The sequence below is a fragment of the Musca domestica genome, unplaced genomic scaffold (assembly GCF_030504385.1).
Source record: "Musca domestica strain aabys unplaced genomic scaffold, Musca_domestica.polishedcontigs.V.1.1 2, whole genome shotgun sequence".
Classification (NCBI taxonomy): domain Eukaryota; kingdom Metazoa; phylum Arthropoda; class Insecta; order Diptera; family Muscidae; genus Musca; species Musca domestica.
The window spans coordinates 5,930,688-5,946,998 of NW_026712249.1; the positions used below are offsets into that span (position 1 = coordinate 5,930,688).

Sequence of the window (16,311 nt, forward strand, 5' to 3'; positions counted from 1 at the left end):
ATGTTTGCATGCCCAAAGCTTTAATACACCCTCCAGAATATTTTCGCGATAATATTCGGAATTTATTCTAATGTCACGGTCGATTAATACGAGCGCAGAGCGACCATAGGCATAGGCCACACACCATCACCGTGGCCGCCGCTGAAGTTCTGGTAGCCAACCGTAGGTGCACATTTTCTGCTGACCTCTTTGGCAAGTAAACACGATCATTTTGTTTGTTTACAAACTGCTGGACAACGAATTTTTATGATCTGAGAAAACCAAATTCGACAGTTCACCACTTTCGGCCAAGCAAAGCAACTCTTTATCTCTTTGGAGTCTATTTTCTATTTTCTTTGCGGTGTAAGTTCATGCACGTTCTTGCAACATAATGAGCTGTCTATGGCAAATCAGAAGGTTAGATCATTTATTTTTTAATAAAAATGACAAACTAATAAAACTACAAAATTTCACCACAAAATTGCACATTATTGAATAGCTCCAAATTCCACGAAATTCTTTTATTATCTTGGTCGCCCGCTATCACCAGCGAACAATAAACACTTAATTTTCGTCTATCACAAAAACATTAACATTTCCGTTTTTAAAAATGTTTTAAAAACAAAAAAGCTAACGGTTCAATTTAAAGAGAACTATAATAGGAATGAATGCGAATCGGAACAATAAACCTATTTACCAAATCTAACCTATTTATTTATTAGTAAAAATAATAATCTAACCTATTTATTAATAGGTTAGAAATTTAATCAAAAAATTACACGTCACCGAATAGCTCGAAAATTCTACGAAATAATTCCATTATCTTGTTTGGCTTCTTCTATCAGTAGCGAAAAAAAAATAATTAATTTGGCTCTCTCTCAAAAACTTTAACATTACCTTTTATAGGAGTAATTTAAAAATGAAAAAGATAACGATTCAAACTAAACAGAGTTCTAATGGGAATGATTGCGAATTGGAACAACAAAGTTCTTGCTGATTAACTGACATTTTCTCTTTCGTAGATAGTCCGATGATTTCGATAAATATCGACTTAGGTATCCCTATTCAAAGAGAGAATGTTTACAGAGATTAATATTCATAGATATATAAGCGAACAAAAAATAACTTTGCTATTACTGAAATGAAATGAAAGCTTTGGCAAAGACAACATCAATTTTTAATATATTATATACAACACACAGTAATGAGCAACATTTTTACTCAAATACCGGTTGATTGGCAATGTGGCATCTCAATTCTCTCATTCGTGGTTGCCTGATAAACACCAAAAGCCGATTAATCGAAACTAGACTTACGTATCCCTATTAGTATTGCCAGCCATTAGTATTTATATTTATTTACAACGAACAGAGTCGTCGTACACAGTCGTCGGAGGAAAGAAGAAAAAGTAATTTTGAATTTAAATTCTACTGCTAACTTTTAAAATTGATATTGATTAAAAATGCCAACTAAATGTTCAGTGAATTAATGTTACTAATAATTGTGCACTAGTTGAAATAAAATCTTTCAAAAGAAAGCAAATTCTACTTTGAAGGAATACGGAATATCAAAAATTCTTTGTCTGCGCGTCTCTCTGTTCTGTGTGTTCTCTGTGTATTGTATGGAAAAAAGGGTGTGTTAGTTTCTATAGTGGAAAAAGATATTGTTGCCGAGAAAGTGCAATTGATAATTTATGAAAGTAAAAATAGAAATTATTACTAAGCCACCGAATTGTACTTAGTCACACAACTGCAAAGAGAAAGAAGAACAACACCAGTAGCACATAATCAAGTGATGGTGGTAGAGGATGTAATCATCGATCAACAAATTTGATTTAATTGCATTAAATCGAAATGTTGCAAAAAGTGCAGCAAACCAAATCCAACTGAATGCACTCAGTGTTTGAGTGTGTGTGTGTGTGTTCGTTTGTGTGTTGTATATATATTTTGCCCTTTCTCCCTTTCCTTGCTCATGATGGCTGGATAACAAAAAGAAAACACCACTGAGAGCAAGAGCCCAAAAAGGCGGCGGTGTGATATATAAAACAAGAGAGAAGGAGAACAATTGTCAAACCACGGAGATTTATAAAGGCCACTCTTGCCGGGAGATGACAGCCTTTTTTGTTTGAGGTCTTTTTTATGTCATTTCTTTCGTTTTTCCTACTGCTGGACATAATTTGCAATATTTTAAGGCCTTTTATGGTGGATAAATGTGTCTTTCCACTGAATTCCTTGTTTGAACGGTGCTGTCTCTTTGTGCTGCTTATTGGATGTTGGCTGTCGCTGGTAAAGACGACGCGGTCAAGACAAGAGCTACTATCCAAGTGATATCAATATGTGTCCGTTTGTCTGTCTGTCCGTCCATACTTTCTATTGTATATGATTTATGCGATTTGACAACATCAGCTCAGCTCAGCCATCAGCAATGGACGGATGGAAACAGCGCAAAACCTGTCTTCAAGCTACCATATAGTTCTTGTTGTTGTTTTTGTGTGATTGCCTGCCGGGCTGCTTGACTGTCTGTCTGTCTATTTGTCTGTGGAAAACTACTTGGTTGGTGTTAGTGGTGTTGTTGCTCTGTTAAGATTATAAAATGTGGATGAATTGAACGGATGATGATCAACTTAGGGGTTGATCTAGTGTGTATGTATTGTGGAAATGGGTAGTGATGGGTGGTGTTTGGTGTACAAATCACCAAGAGGCAAGTTAAGGGTTCTATACACCACTTCCTAACTACCTACCTATCTATTTTGCGAAATGCTATTTTCTTATTTATCTATTTTATGTAAATTTATTCTGTTTTGTATTCATAGGTGTGGGGGTGGGGTGTGTACCCACTATATGTACACATATAGGTGTAGCAAAAATATTTTCTAAGGAAATTACCACCAGGCTTTGGGGGAGGGATATTTCAAAATACCCACCACACGCATTGAAATAGGTTAAATATTAATTATTAAATATACCTATAAATATTCAAGAACTCTTACTACTCCTAGGTATGAATTCATGGAATTCAATTTTAAATTAAAATAGAAACATGTTTTAAATCCACATAGAATTGGTGCAACATCATAGCCATCATTTGAAAACAAAATACCAACAGTTGTTCTAACTCACAATGTTTGGATGAATTATCCAAAACTTGCAGCTTTCTCAGTCTATAAGGAATATTTTAAGGCAGCAAATGTGTTATAAATGTCCGTCCACACCTACGCTATTTGTGATAGTGTTCATTGTGGTTAAATGTATCAGTCATCACGACATTAAGTTTTATCCAAAGAACAAGTACCCAAGATGATCTTGAATTGGAAAAAATCGAAACAAGAATAGTTCATTGACAAAAATCCATTTTCTTCAATGCAAGCATACTTTTTGTTATCAATAAGGCTTACCCAGTAACTGATAAGAAAGACAACCCCACTAGAATTTCTAATGAAGCAGACTTCGTGTGTGTTTTTCAAAAAGTGAAATTTGGCGAAAAAAAAAGAAATTTGAAAACTACTGATTTATGCAAACAAATTTAATTATACATTCATACATGTTTTGACAATATTGCGAGCATCAATTATTTGCGAATTTTAAATTTGAAAAGAAGGATGGACAGAAATTGAGATAAACACAAATATATCATTGAGTTCAGAAAGAAGGTGGAGTTTGAACAATGTCAACGTCTAGCAGCATAAGAATAATAAAAAATCAAAACATTTTTCTGATATTCAGCTGGAAATAAATGGTATTAAAATTTGGACACGTCTCGTATTTATTCAAAATATCGGATTTATTGGCATAATTCGAGCTTAATGCTTCATCGGAATAATGAAGACTTGTATACTTTGTCCTGCATATGTCCATGTTCTTTAAGCAGATCTTTGACCTCTATCTTACCAAAAATCTATAAATTAAGTATCAATATAGAAACTTTTTAAAAAATATTCTGGAAAGTACCGGACAAAATATTCAGTTCTCTAATGCACATGGACAGCGCTGCTCCAGATAATTCATAGATCCACGTTGTGCACCATATCTCGTAAATGACGTATTTTTACTTTTACAACTATACCGTCGTCATAGTTAAAAAATTACAATGGATAATATACCCGTTGGAATTATACCCGAATCCTGAGGATCCAGCAGCTACAGAGCACCTTTTCAAATTCAAATAGTCCGTTCTTTGCGATTTGTGAAAAGGAGAAATAACAAATTGCATCCAATACAATATTTAGGCGCTAGCCTGTTTGGTTTCGCTTTAGGAAGAATGCTATATGCCTTATAGCTAGAAAGGGTATATATCATTTGATACGGCTAAGACGTGCCCCCATCGAAATAACGGTTTTAGACCCTAGGTGTCTTTGGACCAAATCCGTTTCAGGACACTTGTAGTCGTTCTAGCGATGTCCGTCCGCCTGTCTGGTGCGCACGATAACTCGGTTTGATCCAAACTTGGTACAACAAAGAAAATAATTTACTACACAGAAAGAGAAAGGATTATCCGATTTTGCTCCAACTTTGCATATCCTAATATTTGCATCAGTGCTAGGTCAGGTGCGAAAATGGACACTATCGGCCCACTCTATCAAGTATCTCCACCCCAAAAGTTCAAAATATTGAATAATTATAACCCTTATAAAATGTGATGTAAGACTCCGATTGCCTTCAAATTACACACATCACAATAGTTTTATTATTCGAAGATCTGTTATGAAGATTCCATTCAGACTTGGCACATCTCAATATTTCCATCAACACAAGATATGTTATAAAGATGGTTGAGATCGGACCATTCCTTCGAATTACATCACAAGATATGCTGTGAAGATGGGATATATTGGTACCTCCCTCACAAGGGTCAAAATTTTGAGCATCCGTAAAGCTCATAAAACGCGAAAATAACATCCGATTCCTCTTGGACTTGGCACATCTCAATATTTTCATCAACATAAGATCTGTTGTGAAAATGGGATATTTCGGTTCACTTATTCTGGTACCTTCCTAACAATGGGTCAAAATCTTGAATATCCATGAACGCGAAATTAAGTGTAATACGCATCCAACTCTCCTCCAATTTTACGCATACAAACATTTTTGGTAACACAAGATCTGTTGTGAAGATGATATATATATCTGTAAACCCCTTCTGGTACCTCATTCATAACAAGTGTCACAATTTTCAACCCTTTAATGGTCAAAACTTGCGAAACAAGTCAGCGATTCTTTACAACTTGCTATATCTAAATATTTATCTCAACCAGAAACCTGAGATGAAAATGGAATTTATGATTTCGCATAAAATTGGATATAAATTTTCGATTTTCTTGTAATTTTTCCGCATACCAATATTTTTGTCTGTATTAGATAAGGTATGAAAATGGAATACTTCAGTTGACACATTTTTAATTTTTTTTTTCTAATTTTTCTAAAAATTAGCACTTACCTCATATAAAGTGAAGGAAGCAGTCGATATAGTTCAAACCTGGCACGTCACAAAATTTATATCATATTTATTTAGGTCCGATAAGAAATAGTGGTCTATTCCTTCGGAATTCGGAATATTCCCCACTCCATATGAATAATCATAACAGAACTCACAATATATTTAAATAATCGAACATTGGCTGAGAGTATACATCTGTCGGTTTTACCGACTGATATTTTCTAAATGAAAAATGTTTATTAAAAAAAGAAGTCTTGACATTTCATTAATTGCATTTAAAGTTTTAGCCGTATTCCTTTTTAAATACAAAAAAATTTACAAAATACAATACCATTAAGAGTCTTGCATTATAAGCATTGCTTAATAAAAATCTGACATTTTGCTTTAAAAACCACTATAACGTATTGATATTGCCATACATTCATATGTATATACAAAATACAACTAAAAAAAACTTTCCATTATCACTCCTCCACTTACAGGCATTTCATATAATTTTATCAGACACTTTCACAATATATCGAATCGAAGCAAGAAGAAGAGAGAAGTTGTAGAAATAGTGCCGACGACAAACTCAATTCAGTTTGATTAATAATTTTACATCTAGACTCGGTCGTAAGAGAGGCAATAAACTTTTTCACTTTGCAACTGCTGGTGTTGACGAAGACACAATGGCCTGGCGTTTTAAAGCATCCAAGTACAAGAATGCAGCACCTATTGTACCCAAGCCGGAAGCATGTATACGTGACATATGTGTAGGTTCCTATCAAACCTATGGCAATAACATTGCCGCCTCGGCCGCCTTTATGGCATTCAATTGGGAACACACGGGCTCCAGTGTGGCTGTACTGCCATTGGACGATTGCGGACGTAAAAGCAAGACCATGCCATTGTTGCATGCCCACTCGGATACGGTAACGGACTTGGGTTTTTCACCATTTCATGATGGGCTGTTGGCAACGGCCTCACAGGATTGTATGGTTAAGATATGGCATATACCGGAAAAGGGCTTGGAGACGTCGCTATCAGATCCGGAGTGTGTCTTTTCGCATAAACAGAGGCGGGTAGAGACAGTGGGCTTTCATCCCACCGCCGATGGTCTGTTGCACTCAACATCGGCTGGTTGTGTGACGCTGTTTGATTTGACGGCCCAAAAGGAGATTTATTGTAAGTCGTAATATATTTCAATATTTTACTGATATATTCAATTGGGGTTTTCTTTGTGTATTTCCAGCAAACAATGAACATCCAGAAGTCATACAATCAGCCAGCTGGCGTCAAGATGGCACTGTAATTGCCACCAGTTGCAAGGATAAATTTGTGAGGATTTTAGATTGTCGTGTCAATGGTTCTCCCATACAAATGTCGGCTGAGTCCCATCAAAGTATTAAGGATTCTCGTGTTGTGTGGCTGGGCAATCAGTCACGCATATTGACCACTGGCTTTGACTCGGCCCGTTTAAGACAGGTCATAATACGTGACATACGTAACTTTGCGGTGCCAGAAAAAACCCTGGAATTGGATTGTTCCACGGGTATTTTAATGCCGCTCTTCGATGCTGATACCAATATGTTATTCCTGGCCGGCAAGGGTGACACCACAATCAATTACCTCGAGGTAACCGACAAGGATCCATACTTAATTGAGGGACTACGCCACACGGGTGAACAGACCAAGGGTGCTTGTTTGATACCAAAACGTGCCCTTAAAGTTATGGAGGGTGAAGTAAATCGAGTGCTACAATTAACCTCAAATATGGTTATACCAATTATGTATCAGGTACCACGAAAGGTAAACGAAAATCTTGTCTCTCTTTTGCTGTGACAATGGAAAAATAATACATTTTTCCTTTGTAGACTTACAGAGATTTCCATAGTGATTTATATCCCGATACGGCCAGCTGCCGCACTGAGCTGACGGCCGCAGAATGGATGAATGGTTGCAACATGGCGGTGCCCAAAATGAGTTTAGATCCTGCCAAACGTGATTTGGGCGATGCACCTGTTGTTGTAAGTAGCCAATTGTCAAAAACACGACCTGAAAACTTCCATGAGAAGATCGTCGATCGTCAATGTAATGCTCTATACTTTTCTTTCTTAAACTATTTTCTTGGCATTCAATGTTTTTTTATTTGGATTTTCTACCAAAGATCCATCGTGGAAACTTAAAAGAATACATTAAAAATATCGAAAACAAAAAACTCAATAATGGCAGCCATACAATTCCTCCCACAACACCCCCAACACAACAAATCATTGCCAAATCTTTGAAATCTCCCAAACAAGAAGTTGTCGAAACGGATGAACTGTCAAATATTTTCAAAAAATTTGATAGCAAATATAAAACTGATTCAGAAAAGGAATGTGGCGAAGACAACATGATGCACGATGATGATGGCGGCTCACCGTCACAAGACTCACCCAATACCGAGGATTCTTCGTCGTCCGTGCCCAAACCAATGCCTCGTACTTCACGCAATAATTCGTTGCAAGATTCAATGCCAAATTTGCCAATGGATGCCAACAAAGTTATGCCCAAGCCAAGGCCACGTACCACGGCCAGTGCCTATAAGGTTTGCGATTTTGCGCTTGTCCCTCCCACGCACTTTGTTTTTTTTGGATTATTTGAGTTGTTCTCTTTTTAATTTTGATTTTTAATATTTCCCATTTGTGATATGGTTTGATTTATTAGGTAAATTTGGCACTTTGCTTTATTCGTTGTGTTTTTTTTTGTTTCAATGCAATACAATTTGTTGTTTATTTTTTTACTGTCCCACCAACTTTCTTTCCGTTTTTAATAAACGAATGGATTTTTATGTTTCTCAATATTTTCACTTTTTTTCAGCCACGCCTGGGTCCCAAACCCTTCTCGAGCAATGCTGCAGATGTTACCTTTGATAAGGTATTTGCTGTACCCGTTGCCCCCGGATCTCAAGAAAATCTATCGAATACAAAGTCAGAGACACCAGTTACCCATGAAACTGATTCAACTTCGCCATCGGCCACGAAACCAGATCTAATCGTAGAAATTGAGATTAAAAGTAAGTAAAGGCGAAGAGATTAATGTAAAATAGGTTATTTCCCTGAAGGTGAAGACAAAATTAGGCTATTTAGAGATAGAAACCCATTTGTGCCAAACGGCGATGTATGTAGTTTATAAGAATATCTAAATAGAGGACGAGAGTAGCCCTTTATTAGATTGGTTGTAAAGTATTTTAAGGTTCAGGTTTAGATGAAAATAGTTCACATTTTGAAATAAAATGCAATGGCTTCTGAGTTCCAGATTTAGTATAAGTTGCTAACAAATTTAGATTGTGTTCGAAGATAGAAAGACAATATCTAATCATTGGTTCTGGTATCACCTTTCTTTGGTGCCATTTTTCGGATACAGTTCATGTAAAAAGTCCGCAAGTTTTGACAGATATAAGTATTGGAAATTGTAACCCTTTGTGGGTGAGGTTGGCAGATATATATCATCTTCACAACAGATCTTGCGTTAGCCAAAATATTTGGATGTGTGAAATTTGAAAAGAGTTGGATGCTTATTTAGCGTTGTCTGAGCGTTTTGTTTTTCAAAAATCTTGAACCCTATAGTAGGGAGGTACCAGAAGAAATGTTACAATCTGTACCATCTTTATAACAGATCTTGTGTTTAACGAAAAATTGAGATGTGCCAAGTCCGAATAATATCGGATCTTAATTTCGCGTTTTATGAGCTGTTCATGGGTATTCAAAAATTTGACCCTTTGTGGGAGAGGTACCAGAAGGAGTGGACCAATATATGCCATCTTCACAGCAGAGCTTGTGTTTGTAGAAATAATGGGATGTGTAAAGTATGAAGAGAACCGGAATGTTATTTCGGATTTTATAATAGTTTTGGTTATTCAAAACTTCGACCCTTTGTGGGGGAGGTATCAGAAAGAGTGGTCCGAACCGTCTTTACACCAGATCTTGTGTCTATGAAAATATTGAGATGTGCCAAGTCTGAATGGAATTATATTAATTTCTCGTTTTATGAGCTTCACTGATATTCAAAATATTGACCCTACTAGAAGGAGTGGACCGATATATTCCATCTTCACACCAGACATAGGTTTTATAAAAATAATGTGATGTGTGTAATTTGAGGATTATCGGACCCTTACATTACATTTAATAAGAGTTATAAGTATTCCAAATTTTGAACATTTGTGGGGGAGGTACCAGAAGGAGTGGACCGATATTGCCCATCTCCGAACTCAATCTAAGTTTGACAATAATATTAAGATGTACCATGTTGGGATCAAATCGGATAATCTCATCGAGATTTATCGTGGGCACCATCCAGACAGGCAGACGGACGGACATCGCTAGACTCCATCGACTCCAAATGTTCTGTAAAGGATTTGGTCCAAAGAGACTTAGGGTCTAAACCGTTATTTCGATTAGACACGTTTTGGCCATATACCCTATATATACCCTCACAAACCGACAAAGTTGGAATAAATCCCTTGATCTAATCTGAGGAACGTCATGAAGAATAACCGATTGCTATGCAACTCTTGAATGCCTTTATTAATTTATAATATTGGCAAACAACTTGAAGTTGCCTAAAACAAATCCATATTTGGGCAAAACAAAAAATAAACAATTTGTTTATCTTGTTTTTTTTTTTCTTTTTTTTTTTCAGAGACTACCACAGAAACTGATAATAATGAAAACAATGGACTACAAAAATCGTTATCTACGTCAGAAAGGCGTAAAGTAAGTATAGTTATGATACGTCACCACTTGAAATTTGCAAGTGATTCATTGCCTAAATTCACTAATGTTTTCTAACAAATCTTTTTATTAGCCTTAAACAGTTTTCTAATCAAATAAAATATTTTTTCATTCTACTTTCTCTTTGTACAACCAAAACGTATTAACCAAAAACAAACTACTACTAACAACACTCTTTAACTACTACCACCTACTCTACTTTGCTCACACTCACACACACAAACGTTATGTTGTTATAGTCTTCACTGGATGATGAAGATTCTAGCGAGAAGGTTGTTATTTGTTTATCAGCAAAAAATGAAGTATGTTTTACTAATCCTTGGCATTTGTTTTTAAATTACATAGATCTTTGAACAGAACCATTCCGAGTCATCGGAAAACTCGACCGAAGGCGATGACAAGGCTGAATCGGAGTTGCGTAGATTTTCACCAGCCCGCAATAGTATTGCCGAGCGACGACGCTTGTATGAGTTACACTCAAAGAGTACTACCGAGGAACGGGCTCAGTCACCAGTGCCATTGTAAGTAGAATGCAATCATTACTCACATGTAAGCAACCTCTTAACAACATGTTTCTTTCACCTCTCTTAGACGCCGTGAGCTATCCAAAGTTGATTCCACAAAATCCGGTTCGATTGATATCAAACGAACTTCGGTGCCCGAGGGTAAATTGCTCGAAGAGAAACGTCGCAATTTGCCAGCCAAAGAGGTTTGCGACAATGGTTCAGCGGCAGCCATTAAGAAATCTGCCACCGAAACAGCCATCACCACATCCACCAAACGGACATCCACGGTATTTGGCAAAGTTTCCAAATTTCGCCATCTCAAGGGTACACCCGGCCACAAGTCGACACACATTGAAAATTTGCGCAATCTGAGCCGTCAAATACCAGGTGAATGCAATGGATTCACCGCCAATCATGAACGTGTGGCCGTACCCCTTTCGGGACCGGGTGGTAAAATTGCCATTTTTGAGCTAAGCAAACCGGGACGTTTGCCTGACGGTGTCATACCCTCACTGGTGAATGGTAATAATATCATGGATTTCCAATGGGATCCATTCGATGCCAAACGTTTGGCTGTGGCTTGTGATGATGGTATGGTGAAATTTTGGCGCATACCCGAGGGTGGTTTATCCGAACCAACCAATACACCCGAACAGGAGCTGAATTCCCATTTGGATAAAATCTATTTTATACGTTTCCATCCTTTGGCTCAGGATATTCTGCTAACGGCTAGCTATGATATGACCATTAAGCTGTGGCACATACCCACCATGGAGGAGAAATGTGTTTTGACCGGGCACACTGATCAAATATTTGACTTTGCCTGGAGTCCATGTGGCAAGTATGGTGCCACCGTCAGTAAGGATGGTAAGATACGCATATATAATCCCAGGAAATCGGAGACACCAATTCGTGAAGGCAATGGACCGGTTGGTACGAGAGGAGCTCGTATTGTCTGGGCTCTGGATGGGCAGTATATTGTGTGCACAGGATTCGATAAGTAAGTCAAACGAAAAGTGCGATTTTTCCGATTTCTTTTAATTTTAATAATGAATTCGTAGGGTATCTGAGCGCCAAATCAGCGTCTACAAGGCGGACAGTTTGAATGCTCCCCTCAATACGGCAAGTTTGGATGTATCACCCTCCATACTCATTCCCTTCTACGATGAGGACAGTTCAACATTGTTTGTCACGGGCAAAGGTGATTCCACCATCTATTGCTATGAGATAACCGATGAAGAACCCTATATATGTCCACTGTCACATCATCGTTGTACATCGTTGCATCAGGGCTTGAGTTTCCTCACCAAGAATCATTGTGATGTGGCAAGTGTGGAATTTTGCAAAGCCTATCGTTTGACAAACACCACCATTGAACCGTTGAGTTTTACTGTGCCACGTATAAAGGTGGGACGTTTTATATTATTGTTGTTATTTATTATAAATTGATTGATTTTTTTGTTTGTTTTTGGTTTATAGAGTGAATTATTCCAAGATGATCTATTCCCACCTACACGTGTCACTTGGCTACCCACAATGACGGCCGAAGAATGGTTTCTATCGAACGATAAGAAACCGAAAAAGATTAGTCTACAACCCGAGGGCATGGATACATGTAAGTAAATGGAATGTTTGTATAAAAATATTCCGAAATATTAAGATGTGCCATGTCTAAATGGAATCGGATTTTAATTTCGGTTTCTATGAGCTTCATGAAGATTCTAAATTTTGACTCTTTGTGGGGAGGTACCAGAAGAAATGGACCGATATATTCCATCTTCACGCCAGACTTTGGGTTAATAAAAAATATTGTGATGTGTGTAATTTGAATAGAACCGGATGCTTATTTCGGATTTTATGATCGTTTTGGTTATTCAAAATGTTAACCCTTTGTGGGAGAGGTGGCAGAAGGAATGGTCTGATCTCTATCATCTTTATAACAAATCTTATGTTTATGGAAATACTGAGATGTGCCAAGTCTGAATGGAATCGGATATTAATTTCATGATTTATGAGCTTCATGAATATTCAAAATTTTGACCCTTTGTGAGGGAGGTACCAGAAGGAGTAAATCGTTATATTCCATCTTTACACCAGACCATGGGTTAATAAAAATATTTTGATGTGTGTAATTTGATGACGATCGGGCTTTTACATCACATTTTATAAGTTAAAATTATTCCAAATATTGACCGTTACTGGACCGATATTGTCCATTTTAGCACCTGACCTTGCACTGATGCAAATATTAGGATTTGCAAAGTTGGAGCAAAATCGGATTATCCTTTCTCTTTCCGTGCAGTAAATTATTTTCTTTGAAAATGTTGACATTTTGTGGCGGAGATACCAAAAGTAGTTGACCAATATTGCCCATCTCCGAACACGATCGAAGTTTGACAATAATATTACGATATACCAAGTTTGGACCAAATCGGACACTCCCTTCGAGAGTTATCGGGCACACCAGCAACATAGACGGACCGACGAACGGACATCGCTAGATCGGCTCCAAATGTACTGAAACGGATTTGGTCCAAAGAGACCTAGGGTCTAAAATCGTCATTTCGATGAGGCACGTTTTTGGCTGTGTCAAATGATGAGGGTATACTCTAGCCATATGGCCGATGGTATAAAAAACTCCAAAAATTGTATCCTATTGAGTTCGGTAAAGAACAAATAATTCTGTAAAATCTGTTGATAAATCGATGGACTCCTGAATTCGTTTCCTTTCTTTATTATTATATTTAATCATTTTTTTTTATTATTTATTTCCAGTGTCCTCCATACAGCCCGTGGTTAGCCAGACCAAGCGTACGGAAAATGTTACAACGTCTAATGATAATTTTTCAAATAAATTTGAATCGGATAGAATCAAGCAGAAAGAGGTAAACCAACATCATTACAATAGTCAACATTTAATTTTACAACAAATTTCTTTTAGATACAAAAATCGGTTAGTGCACGCATGGAATACAACACCAAATTGGAGCAAGACGATATGGAAGGTGTTGATGAAACTGAATGGCAAGATTAAGTTTTCATTTTTTTTTTAATTTTTGGTAATTTTTAATAGCCAAGCAAAAACCATACTAGTTTAAGTTATTTGTTTATATGAACGAAAAAAAAAAGAAAGTAAGAAAGAAAGATAATTAAAATTATGATCTCCTCTCCAACAACCCCCCAACACCCACCTTAAATCCCATAAGAAAACGGGAAATTTCCCGAAAACAAAAGAAGCTCCTTTTAATATTAATCCTCCATGATCCATGTTTCAGTGTTTTTGCTTAGTCTTAGGCAATAAGTGTAAGAATTTTTGCTTTGATATAATTTATGGCATATTTATTACTTTTCTGTCTCTATCACCCTCTAACACTATTTTTTTTTGGAATTCTCTGTCCAGCCATGACAATTTTAAGTTTTAAAAGAAATTTAAGAGAAAACCTAAACTAACTATTTTTACAACAACACTTGAAGAAAAAAAACAAATGAAGACGAAGAAGAATATGATGAAGAACTTGTTTAATACACAACTTTAGATTTAATTTTGAACTAAACAAAAGGAAAACAAAACATCCTCTACATACACATACATATATTTTTTGTATCTAGTCTATAGTATTTTATGTTATATTGTATTTTTGCTCTGTTATATAAACTATCTTATCTATCGATATCTATCTATACCTTCAATCTTTACCCAAGAATTTCCCTTAACTTTTTGCATTCATTTCTTTGACATTTGGAGAAAACAAAAGACATCTATTCCTTTATAAAGAAAAGTATTCTGTTAAACATGTAAATGAAATCAATTCCATTCCTTATATTTGATATTCCGCAAAACAATATGGATCCGAATGGAATATGGTTCAAATTCATTCGACCATATTTCAAATCATCCAATAAACATGCACTCACATGACATGACTTTGCTCTCTCAATTTGGCCAATTTACAAAACGGGAACAAGTCCTGACCAATAGACTGATCAACACTACCAACAATTTGAAGAAAACAAACGAAAAAGACAAAAACTAACTAAAAATACTCTCCTTTGACTTTCCAAATTTTACTTCCAACGTCGGTTATTCGGTAATAAAAAATAAGGAAAACAAAAGACTTGAAATCAACTAATTGCCATATAATAAAAACAAGAAGTATAATAACAAAAAAAAAACCAAGCTAATGCAATTTAAGACAATTTTTTACGAAATATCTCAAGAAAAAGTAGATTTTTTCTAAAATTAAAATAAAACAAACACACACCCCTCCCCATAAGACATCAAATGAAACAAAAGAAAAAAGCAATACACTTAGACAGAAAAATAAAACAACAACAACATGCATACATTTATTAACATTATTATTTGTTCTTCAATAAATATAACAATTTATAAACACATGCGTATACTACTACACACATTCAAATAGGATTATACAGACAACCACAAAATTTGAAAAAAAATTTTTCTCATAAAAAAAACTCCAATTGGTTTAAAAAAAAGAAAAGGGATATTTAAAAAAAGAAGATTTGATATTTGGAGTTTTTCCATTGGGCTCAAATAATGAATTTTATATATTTTTTTTCCAAAAAGAACAAACCTACAAATTATATTAGTTAAATATTTACATTCTTTTGTGTTATTAATCAATTATTATTCCAGTATTGAACATTTGTATTAAATATAATTTTTGATATTATATTTTTTCGCAATTAACAAAATTTCCAGACAGAAACAAAAGGTAAATCATGACAACACCAGCATTTCTAATTTTTAAATTATAATAATAATAATTATTGCAAAACAAAAGTAACGATAACGACAACAACAAAAAATATAATAATTAAACATATGTAATAACATTTATATTTACAATAACATTTATATCTATTTATACATATACAAGAACAGTAATTATAACAGAAAAATTACAACAACAAGAATAAAAATTAAATAAATAATAAAAAAAAATATATCATTTTTGATTTATTTGAAGCTTTCCAATCATAATCTTAATAAAATTCTTTAGCACAAGTCCCCTTCTGCTGTTTATTTTTGCAGTCACGTTGATTTCTAAAATGTAAAGCATACTCTTAGGCGAAAAGTGGCCATATAACATAAAATAAAGGCATTCCTTTTGAGTTTTTATTTTTATACAAAACGAACAAATTTGCTCTGTTCCGGAACCTACAAGAAAGTAAAAACAAAACTATAATGTTCCAAGCATTCGCCTAGTCGAAATCAGGATATACTCTCCTTCACAACATGTCGACATAATCAGTTCAATCATGACCATTATTTTTTTTTTGTTTTTTTATCCACGCATTGGAGGTTATGTTGGCGGTCGGGTTTGTTTTGTTTTTTAAATCACGCACAATCTCAAATCACACATATACACATTTGTTCTATTTCTTTCTAGATATTTATATTTATTAATTTTTTTTATACGAAATACGATAAATAATTAAAGAATATTAAATTAAATTATTAATTATTATTAAAATTATAAAATTATTAATTATTAAATTAAATTATTAATTAATTTAAAAAACCGACCAAACCGACCACCGGGAGAAAAAAGTGAAGTTTCATGGCAACACTGAAAAGAAAGACAGCACAGAGAGAAAATCGAATA

The 16,311-nt window shown here is 35.3% G+C and overlaps 1 protein-coding gene across 4 annotated transcripts; it reads left to right on the forward strand.

Annotated features, from left to right (window-relative positions):
* The first annotated feature begins 1,237 nt into the window (after positions 1-1,237).
* Positions 1,238-14,733, forward strand: LOC101894660 (coronin-7). Of its 4 annotated transcripts, XM_011294674.3 has the most exons (14): positions 1,238-1,387; positions 5,895-6,579; positions 6,647-7,203; positions 7,269-7,421; positions 7,562-7,984; positions 8,257-8,452; positions 10,081-10,154; positions 10,412-10,444; positions 10,518-10,693; positions 10,764-11,678; positions 11,740-12,085; positions 12,158-12,293; positions 13,454-13,563; positions 13,620-14,733. In XM_011294674.3, exons 2-14 carry the CDS (start codon positions 6,084-6,086, stop codon positions 13,710-13,712), a joined length of 3,708 nt encoding a protein of 1,235 aa, XP_011292976.2. In that variant the 5' UTR covers positions 1,238-1,387; positions 5,895-6,083; the 3' UTR covers positions 13,713-14,733. The 4 variants fall into 4 exon arrangements, with proteins under 4 accessions (XP_011292976.2, XP_011292978.2, XP_058977707.1 ...); XM_011294676.3 differs by lacking the exon at positions 10,412-10,444; XM_059121724.1 differs by lacking the exon at positions 7,562-7,984.
* The last annotated feature ends 1,578 nt before the right edge of the window (positions 14,734-16,311 follow it).